Source organism: Gossypium arboreum, chromosome 2 (genome assembly GCF_025698485.1).
Source record: "Gossypium arboreum isolate Shixiya-1 chromosome 2, ASM2569848v2, whole genome shotgun sequence".
NCBI lineage: Eukaryota > Viridiplantae > Streptophyta > Magnoliopsida > Malvales > Malvaceae > Gossypium > Gossypium arboreum.
This window is the reverse complement of record NC_069071.1, coordinates 34117596-34128572: the sequence shown is the minus strand read 5'-3', so window position 1 is coordinate 34128572 and position 10977 is coordinate 34117596. Positions and strand designations below refer to the sequence as shown.

The 10977-nt window shown below is 33.1% G+C and overlaps 1 protein-coding gene across 1 annotated transcript; it reads right to left on the bottom strand.

The window, feature by feature from the left end:
* Positions 1–3037: 3037 nt before the first annotated feature.
* On the bottom strand, positions 3038–10159 carry LOC108462077 (chromatin assembly factor 1 subunit FAS1-like). Its single transcript, XM_017762079.2, has 12 exons — positions 9353–10159; positions 9149–9248; positions 8851–8998; positions 8648–8771; positions 8204–8565; positions 7692–7967; positions 5737–5818; positions 5536–5670; positions 5001–5414; positions 4698–4835; positions 3624–3669; positions 3038–3518 (listed from the first exon to the last, which is right to left on the bottom strand). The coding sequence occupies exons 1-12, from the start codon at positions 9824–9826 to the stop codon at positions 3334–3336; spliced, it is 2484 nt and encodes an 827-aa protein (XP_017617568.1). The 5' UTR covers positions 9827–10159; the 3' UTR covers positions 3038–3333.
* Positions 10160–10977: the final 818 nt, after the last annotated feature.

Here is a 10977-nt window from a genome sequence, read left to right as displayed (position 1 = left end):
CATCAATTTAATTTAATATATTTTTTGTATGATATTTATACTATAAATGATAATATGTTCACAGGCGGTCAAATTGCTGGTGTCGATGAAATTGTTATTAGATTGATTACTGTAAGATAATATTAATTGAAAGATGAACAAGTTAGATAGTGTTCTAACTTTTATTTATTTTATTTTATTCTCCTAAAAAACTTATTATTTTGAAGTTTTTGTAGTTAAGTAAATATTTTTATTTTAATATTTTTATTTACCTTGTTGATTATCATATTTAATTATGAATATTGATTTTTATAGGTTCGTGTATGAGCTATCCAAATTGAGTTGGTTGTACAGAGATTCGATAAACCAATGGAGTCGAGATTACAAAGACGAGCAATTTGAGTGTTCAAACGAACTTCCACCAAGGCCGAGCAAGTATACGTACAAGAGGGATGGAGATTCAATGAACTTATGGGATGAAGACGAAGTATACAATGAGGGAGCATACGAACAATGGGAGATTATGAAGAACCAAATATCGCTAATGTTTGAGCTTTACCAATGAAGAAACGAAACAATGATTTCGTTAGAAGAGATAGATAAGTGACAACTAAGGACATTCGAGTATTTAGTCTGAACTCCTTGTGATTTGCATGACTATACGTCTGAACAAGAAAGCTGTGAGCAAGAATTCCTAGTTAAATCAAAGCGAAACCAACAATAGTTGGATCAATTAGAGAAATTTTTTTGACAAAAATCCCAGTAGGTACTCCATTGGAAGAGGTCATACATAATTTCTCCAATTTCGACCCGAAGGACCAATGTACTTACCTGGCTATACAGTGTTTAGAAATAAATGAACTAGCACATATACTCAACACAAGGTACAGAGGAACTCACCAGAATACTTTACTTAGAGCTCTATCTACTTTACTATCGGTTCTTTTCCTTTGGTACTAGGACTCTCTCCCGTTTATTTAGCTAAATAGTAAAACAATTGTTTTAATCATAAAAAATAACCAAATACTTAAAATACAACAAGAATCCATAAACATGCAAACTGTTTTTGGTTAGGAGTTTCCTTCCTACCTAGTAGTTAAGGAAATCCTATCAATCCTTTCTTAAGTTAATCTCTATCTATTTGGTAAAACTTAAAGGAAAGTTTTAAAATTTTACTAGTAGACAACTAAAATTAAAGTTCTCTTAAATTTTACTGTTACTACCCTTTGCTAGCAATGAAGAACTCTCCTGATTTATTCGATGATAACAAAGTCTAATGGAGAAGATGAATCAAAAATATTCTTTCCACTACGATGCTATCTTATTTGTAGCTAACCCATGTCCAAATCCCAATCAGATTTATCTCTAATCATTACTGGTTCTCACACACTTCTACTAATTAATCACATCTTATGATGCTTTACAAGTGTCCTTATTACAGACACGTTGCTCCACATAAATGTCGAGTGACATAAATGTATCCTACAAGCTATGACATAAATGTATCCTACAAGCTATCATACTTACTTAAGTAACGATATTAAAACATGGGTGACGATCTTATTAGTAGGAAAAGTCTGCCCAATAAGGTTCTTGCCCTACTATAACCTTCCTAACACTAGGACTGGTACTTCGCATAGTTGGTGAAGTTCTTCGTAACTCTTCGCCACGTAGTTATGACCTTTACCACTCTAAGTTTCGCAACTTAGGCAGCCTTCGCTAGCTAGTCTCTCAACTCGATTCTGCTCACCTAATCAGAATGTGACATTCCAAGTATTTCGTTGTACTAAATTATATTACAATTTAATTCGTACGCTTGCGGACATCGCCGATTTAATTTAATATATTTTTGGTGTGATATTTATATTATAAACGATAACACGTTTATAGGTGGTCAGTTGCTCCAAACTATGCCTTATGAAATGCCTTGCAAACTTCCTCTTCTTTCGATTCTTCTTGCAATTTTGTTTGCTCAAAATTCCCTTATGCCACTCAATGTTGAAAGCCATCCTTTTATAGAGTTGGGGTGAATGGCAATTAATTCCAAAAATTTTCCTCAATGAGGGGGAAGTTTGCACGCGTTGAATTTTTCAAAGGGAAAACACACCACGTAGGGCGCGTCATCAATGACATGTCAGAAATATTCACTAAAAACACTCTACGTTGGATGTGTTTTCAATGCAATGTCAGAAAAATGCACTGAAAATGCGTCCAACTGGACACATTTTCAATTGACATGGCATGAAAACGCTTCCAACTGGACGTGCTTTCAGTGCATTTTTCTAATATTGCATTGAAATACATTCAGCATGGAGCATTTTCCCTTAATCAATTTCAACTCCTACAAATTTTGCACTCACCCATCAAATATCTTGAGTTCTGATAAAAAAAAATGGAAAAAATACAAACTAAGAGTTAATTGAATCGAGTAGTTCGAGTTTCAAATTTGAATCGAATTAAATTTTATAATTTGAATAACTCAAATATACAATTAGTGTAAATATGGTTAATTTAAAAAGTATAAAAAAAACTAAACCCTAAAATACAAAAAAATAGAAAACCTAACCATAATCCTATTTTAACAAAAATTTAAACCCTAACCCTAAAATAAAATAACCCTAGTAAAAAGAAAACACTTCCAACCAAAAGCGTTTTCAATGCATGTGACAAGAAAATGCGTCTGTTGAAAGTATTTTCCTTCCAATTCGTTGAAAACACTTCCAATTAGAGAGATTTTCTTGTCAATCTGCTAAAAACTCATTTTCATTTTTTCGACCTAATCCCATAAATTTTCAAAAAATCAGCCTAATCCAATAAATTTTTATAAAAATCAACATTTTTAAGATTTTCACCCTCCAAATTAATAAAAAAAATTTAAATACCTACTTGAAAAAAAGTATTGTTTAAGGGACAAGTTTTATATTTAGCCTCGAAATAAAATTTGACCAAGGAAAATGGCAAGTGATTGCAAAATCCAAAGTTTCTGATTTGTCGGCTTTCTTCAGTTCACGCTCCGTTTCATTTAAAATTGAATTACGTAAGAGGAAAGAAAATGACATACATTCCAAAGCAACAATAGATTGACCACTGATCGCTGTCAACAAGAACAATTATGTCAGTTGTATTGGTTTAAAATTTCAAATTAAAACTATAATCCTACAAGAAGCAAAAGAACTAAAATACCAGTGTTCCAATTTTCAAGTTAAATTTATAATCACCGACCATGTTCAGAACATAGCATTTTTTACCGTCCAAAACCTATATCAAGCAGTTATCATACTGTATTGAGACTCCATAAAGACAACTGCTTGCTATTCATAAGTAGTCTGCAAAAATTCTCAAGTATGCGAAAAGTTAGGATGTATGGTGGTTGTATGTACAACTCGTCTGCTCCTGGCCCTGCCCATCACAACCTGGTTTCGTTAATTGCTGGGGAGAAGTTTCAATGGGGTTGCTTCTGTCGCCGATACCTTTATTAGGAGGCAAGCACCTTTTCGTGAAAAATGCAGCAATTGTTTTGGTTCGTCCACCACTATTCCCTGTCAGGTGGGTTTAAAAATTTTGAAAATTAATAAACAAATTTTCATTCAGTCAACGGAAATTAATAGTTGAGGTTGAGGCAGGCCAGATAGATGCATATATACCTGGTGAAATCGACATGCCAAGCTTCACTAAGATTTCTTTCTTGACCTGAACAAAAAGTAATAACCCCATATAAGAACATATTGTTTGTAACATTTAAAGCACAGTTGACAATCACGACTGTTACATGACGCTGCTATTGAAGGCATACATCAAACATATACACTCTGCTTGGAAAATTAAGTTCAAATTTTAAATTATTAACACGATTTTAAGCCTCCCTTGTCAATGACTGGAAGAATCAAAATAATAAGATTTACAAACAGTTTGAGAAGTAAAGATGAATAATAATATTCAAATTTAAATATGTTATCCAATCAAAGTAAAGCATATTCAAATAATGAATATTTGAGAATTAATCTATTCTACTCAAAGTCCATTGCAAATAATAATCGTCCAAATAGAATATTATCTTAATCCGTAAAAAAATATCCGTAAATATCCAAATCTATACTACGAGAACGCAAGAGAAGGAATAGCATACACATGAAAATAAAGTCATTGTCCTAACAATCGCATCATTTCTAACTTGGTATTCGGCTTAATTCAACCACTTAAACTAAGTGTAGCACATACTGTTCAAAGGAAGGTGTGGATTAATTAAGGAGTAAAACAACATTTAGTCCCTAGACTTTACAATTTTTGTAACTTGATCCTTAAGTTTCTAGTCCTGAACTTGGATTCAAGACCGAATAAATTTTTTTACGCCTTTAGCAAGTGATGACCTGACGACAATTTTTTAAAAAAGTTACAAGTTCAAAAAAATAAAACTTATAGTAAATTATAAAATTATAGAAATATAGACAAATTTAAAAATTACTAAACTTACAACTAATTCTAAATAATTATTTAAAATTATAAAAAGTACTAAAAATGATTAAAAAATTATAAATGTCGCAAAAAAAAAAAAAACAATGACCATAATTTACTTTTATCTATTTATCCCATTAATTAATTATACCATCAATGCCAGCACCCGAAAAGAAAAGAAAAATAAAGAAATAAATAGAAGGAAAACAAAGTGATGCCACCTGCGGCGATAATCCAGACCAAAAATCAGGAAATAAGTCACTAACCTGCCAACGATTATCAACGAAGTCTGATATCTCGCGCACTTTGTTTCTTAACTGAGTCTTTGGAATTGAAGGAAACTTTAGTTGTAAAGACTCTACCAACCGATTGATACCATGGGAGCATGACTGAATTGTAGATACCTAAAACCAACAACATCATCACTACCAGCAATACATTTCAGTCTACTACAACTATGTGACAAAAGTTGGAAATTTCAAGCTCTGCATGTACTGCTACTATCATGACAAGAACAGCAGGGAAAATATTAATATTTTACAGTAAACTTTGCTTGAGTTGCTACTTACTATTAGAGGCAAATCTGAATCTGGAATTGACTCCACAGATGATACTGGTGTTGCAACAGCCTTCCCACCCGACAAACAAGCTTCTTGATTGTCATATACCATGCTATCAAGTGATATCTCTACAGATGGAGCACCAGGACATGCCAACATACTCAGAGCTTGCAAGCAAGCCTGTTCCAATTTAGGATTACCATTAAGGTCTTCAGCCATTAGCAGCGAGGCTTTTTCATGCAATAAATTTAAAATGATCAATGGCTGATTTTTTCGAAGTGCATGCTCAGTTAAATTGTTGAGGTAATTCTGCTGCCGAAGCAATGCACCAAACTCCTCGTTTTGAGTGACTTGCTCATTAATATGGGAACTTTGAGTCTCCACAACATGAACATCAATTTCCATCCTGTCAACTTGTACCCCCTGCATGCAAGCCTCAAATGAGTCTCTGGTTTTTGAGCATACTGACTGGACGGTGTTTTTCAGTTTCAGAAGCTAGTTACAACTTACAACATTGAATATTTTCCTAGTTAGTTTTGTTTACCTCATTTTCTGACAGATATCCATCTGGAACAAAAAATCCATCTTCAGTTTCATCTTCATCAGCTTTAGTGCATCCATCACAACTTTCCTCATCTTCATCTTTATCGCAATCTGAGAGGCTTTCCCCAGGCTCCTCCTGTGAAATGAGTGTTATTTCCAGGTTTACATCTAAATTTCAGTCTGAATAACAAGCTTACAGTACCTCCTCCCATTCTTCATCACTATCAACATCATAGTCTAAATCTGGGTCCTTCCTCCATGGGCAACGAGGTCTAACAACATTGCTGAAGATACAACAAAACCACAAATTATCAATTTATTGATGAAATTGAAAGCAAGGCAAGCATCAAATGAACCCCTTCACAAAAAAGAAAACAAACTAAATAACATTCAAATACCCTTTTGTCCCACTTAAATTATCGATTTTGCCTGTCAATATTATTCCATTCAAGATGTTGCCTTAAAATGTAAATAGATTGTAAACTCATTATCCTATTTTACCAGACAAATCATAGCCTTTAAAAACAATGAGATCTATGAAACAAGCATCATATATTTTTACTCCTAAAACTTGAACACTTGGCATATGAATTTTTGAACAGGACAGGGAATATGCAACAAACAAGAAAGTTACAAATGCAACTCACTGGAAATAGAATACAAGGTCGATAAAAAGATTGAAAATTATTCAAACAAATTTCCAGTTCACTTTCCATTCGTTTTTAAGTGAAACATAATCTGTTTGGACCTAATTGAACAAAAACACAAGCCAGCTTTGGGTGATCCAACTTGTTGATTACCTTTCACAAGGGATTTTGAAAAGATGAAAGAGGTAAATAAAGCACCAATTGCTCTAGTCTAAAGTTTATTCCACTAGCTACACAACTAAAATGACATTAAAGACCATAGACAAAAAAGAAGTTACTCTAGAGAAATCATGCAAGAATTTCTCTTTATCCACACTTGGGTTAGCTAATTTTATATCAGCTTCAATAATTATTGAGTTCAAGATAATGTAAAGGAAGTCTCTACAAACTTAGCTCATCTTAGATAATTGAGCTCTAAGCCAATGATGACCAAGTTAAAGGCTTAAACCATAAGGCAAGGCATATAACAGTTGCAATTTGAGACATGCAAGGAATTAGACACTCCAACATAATGACAAAAAACAAATAGACACAATTATAAATAGATAACATGAATGCATATATTATATATTTTTAAGGGATTTTATTTAGTATTTAAAAGTAATATACAAACCTTTTCCTACAACAATATTCAATCCTTATCATTTAGTAGTATCATCTTTGTGTTAACAGTTACAAATGGCCTTATCATGATATAAATCTGATTTCCTTGACATTTTCAATGGGCCACTATATGTGCAAGAACCTTTGCAGTTTTGGTTGGCAATACATGATATTAATGTCACCACCTTTCTACAGTCGATGTAGGGTTGACTGGCAAAAAAGTAAGAAGATTTTTCAACATTTACCCTGTTCCTAACCATTTGATTTCTCCCTTTCTAAGCAGACAGAATCATGCAAAACCTTTTATAACAAATAATAGATCTTGGTTAATTATCTATGTCTTCTTTTCAATGAAATCGGCGCCAAATCCCTATTTGAATTTTTGTAATAGATATGAAAGCTTCAAGTAATCAAATTGGCAGGGATAAAAGAAGTACTTTGACAGATTGTTTATTGAATTTGTTAATGAACACTAATCTCACAAATGCTTGAACTTGGATCTTTTAGATCAAGCCTCAAATAGTATTCATACTTGGTTCATGAAGCTTCAAAAATGAACATAAACAAGTTCTAGCTCAGCTTATTTAAGAGCATTGAATGAAGACGCCAGTTACTAGACCCCTACATGTAGGTTCACACAGATCAAAAAATCTAACACAAAGTGCAGAAAGATTAAATGGCAATAAATCAATTAACCAATACATTTATCAGTTAAGGGAAGCTATTTAGTAATTTCAAGGATAACTAAAGAATATATAGTTCAGGAAGTGGAATTCAATATCAACACATTTGCTAATTCATTTCCATCTATTTAACAATGCACCTTTCAACTATAAACTGAACTTTTAGACTTGAGTTCAGCTTAACTTAAAGAAAAAAGGTGCAAATGCAAGAAAAAGGAGACTACCTTTTCTTAGGCCAAATACCATAAAATGCAGGTTTGTAGCTCGCATCAAACTGCAACAACTGCTTCCTTACACAAGACTTGTTAACATCAGAATTCTGTTCTCCCCATACATCCACTAGCCTTTCAACACTCAGTTCATCTTGGGATAACCTTTTATTAGCAGTTAACTTAAGCTCCTTGAACAAATCAGTCTTAGGTTTCTTCCGCATGCCCCAACACTGTTTTTGATTTGAACGGAGAGAGTGACCTAAGTGACGCCAAGAAGATAAGTGTAACCTGAAAAGAGCAATTCCAGCATTTAACTTAGAAACAAAATAAAACCAGGACTTAAAAGCTATATTCTCTCTAAGATCCGTACCAATTGGCATGTGTATCTGACATATATTGATATTAAAAAATACAGAAAAGAACTTAAAAAAAATGAACATAATAAAATATAGGATACATAGTCATACTCATACATCCTGATCCAATAAAATTATAGAACATAAAAAGAAAACAGAGAAACCCACTTGCGAAGATAATCAGCATTGATTTCTTCATTGGATGAAAGAGCATTGTCCATGGAGAGAGTAATTGGTTCGGGCAGTTTTTCAATCTTTTGGGTGGATGCACAAAGTGTGAATCGCTTAGTTAATTCCTCCATCTGGGTTGGTGATGTTTTACATTTTTTGAGGAAGCGCTCCATTACTGAAGCTTGCTTTTGAATCGAAAGTTTCTTCTTCAATTCTGCCTCTTCTTTCTCACGCCGCAAATGATCTCTCTCGGCCTCCTCTTGCTGTTTCCGGAGCTGCTTCCTCATCTCAGCCTCTTCTCGTTCACGACGCCTATGAAATTTTTCCGCTTCCTCCAGCAATCGCTTTTTCTCCTTTTCCTGAAATACGACCATCCACTGTCAACAGCGAAGTTACATAGACATTGCTAATTCATGAAAAACTTGGGAAATTTGGACAAACATTTTGCAACTTTTCCTTTTGGAGCTCACGGTTCAGTTTCTTTTTCTCCTGTTCCATTTCTCTTTTGTTTCTCTCTAATTGCTTTATTAACAATTTTTCTTCTCGCTTTGCTTCTTTCGCATCCCTGCGGCAACAGATAAAACTTTTACTGCAAAGAAAGATATTTAAATAACAAAACTTGTTGAACTGTCATTGATACATACATCTCAGCACCACTCTGCTGTGACATGTTACGCATTAAGAAGCGAATGTCTGCCTCATTTAATACTTTGAAAAGCTTTTCTGATGCTTTCACGAAACCATGCTTGTACTTTTGATTATCCTCCCACTTTTCTAACAGGGTTATCATTGCTGAAATGAGCCATAAATATAATAAATAACCTACTTGAAGCATAAACTAATCATTAATCAATCAGGAATGAAGAGAACCAAGGGAATTTAATAGCATATTGAGTGCATCAGAAAAGATTCAACCAAGCGATAAGCAAAAATTCTCCATACCAGAAACAGCAGTAATCCTCTCACTAATCTTATTCCTACAAGTACGACGAGTTCTTAATTCGGCACGCGCAGATTTGGGCATCAACTTTAAATCTCTGGTCTATGACATGAGAATGTAAACAAGTTTGTAACTGAACAAGAGAATGGAAACGCATAAAACAAATAAACTAAAAAAAAAAGCCAAAACGAAAGAAAATGAATCACCTCCCAACACCAGAGAGAATATTGAGAATCATCCTCCAAAACATCAGCATCTTCGTTACCCAATCCATATTTCACTCTCTGCCCAACAAACAGCACCGCGCTTTTCACCGCGGCCATACTTACATTTCCCATTCTGTCCTTGACCTGTTCATGAATTGTCTCTATCAATCTCAACAGGGGCAAGTCGCTCTCCTCCATCAGAACTGCAACCAATGAATTCAATGAACAACCCGACTCGAGTAACTCCATTCCCAAACCCGACTTCTGCTCCAGCACTTCTTTATAATACCCAAAAAGTCCATCCATTTCTTGCTTCAATCGCTTGATCTGTGCCTCTCTCTGTTCATCGCTCAAGGCTTCCCAAACCCAGGATGCTCTCTTTCGCTTCTGGATCTCCTTGGGTTGATCGTTGCCAACCATTTTGGGGGATTTTGGATCATCATCCACGCCTATCACAGGTACTGAATCCGCCATTTAAACCTAGAAGGAGAAGGATCCAAGTCTAATCCTAGAAAATAAAATGAAGACTTATATTTGCAGATACAGAGAGAACACAAGGAAGCGGAGAAGAAACGACAGTCCTTTTATTTTATTTTACTTTTAATTATTCTGGAATCAGCGGTGATGACACTCAAAAAGAATTTTTTTTCCCGCCAAGAGTGCTCCTAAAACGAAAATTGGCGCCTCAAAATTTTAGGAGTTGGCGCCGGAGGGTCGAACAGGCCTTATTTGAAATCAAGGTATCAAATTTTAATCCACGGCCGCACTTATCCACGTTGATTTTTTCTTTGGCTGTTTTTTATTCCGATCAGTAAGCAAAGTAATCTTGGATTGAAATATAAATTTACCATGAGTATTGAAATTTCTCCAATGTTATTCTACTTTGAGAATATAAATAAATTTATTATTTAAAGATTGAATTTTGCAACTAAATTTAATTTGTTTAATTACATTTTATCATTAATATTGATTTTGATTATTTAAAACAAAATTTATCAAGAAAACTATTGTTTTAAACATTTGTTTTAATAGTTAATAATAAATTAATTTATAAAATATTAATAAATTAATTTAGAACTCTAACTAATTAGTACAATGCGCGGATCAAATTGTGTACAATTAACTTTATAAAATTTACATTATAACATTAATTTTTATTTAACATTAGTAATGAATTTCCTAAAAATGGAGAAAGTAATGCAATGAAAATATTTTTAAAATATATGATGAATTTAGAATCGATTATATTAATATTTTTAATCTTAAAATCATTTAATATTAAAACAATACAAAAATCATCATGGTTTCAATATTAATATAAAATTATTATAACTTAAATAATATTATTAATAATTTTTATAGCTTAATTATTTTATATAATTGTTAATTTAATTTATCTTAATGTTAAAATTGTTAGTATTCGATTTTTATAAGATTATAGTTATTTTACTCTACTTACAATGGATATAAGTTAAATAAACATTGCAAAATAAAATAGTAACTTATTTGGAAATCAATATGAAAGCTTGATGAAGTAAATCGAAAATGCCAAGAGAGGGTGAATTAGCTTTTAAAAAAATTTTGGCCAAAGCAAAGGCAAAAAAGAAATAAAGAACACAAAGAAT

What these genes read in the sequence shown, in the direction of transcription:
- LOC108462077 (XM_017762079.2), bottom strand. Translation starts at nt 9,826, where the DNA reads ATGGCGGATTCAGTACCTGTGATAGGCGTGGATGATGATCCAAAATCC. An exon ending in AAAAGGAAAAGTTGCAAAAT is followed by an intron (nt 8,566 to 8,647) that starts GTTTGTCCAAAT and finishes GTCGTATTTCAG; the next exon opens with GAAAAGGAGAAAAAGCGATT. An exon ending in TCGTTGATAATCGTTGGCAG is followed by an intron (nt 3,670 to 4,697) that starts GTTAGTGACTTA and finishes CTTTTTGTTCAG; the next exon opens with GTCAAGAAAGAAATCTTAGT.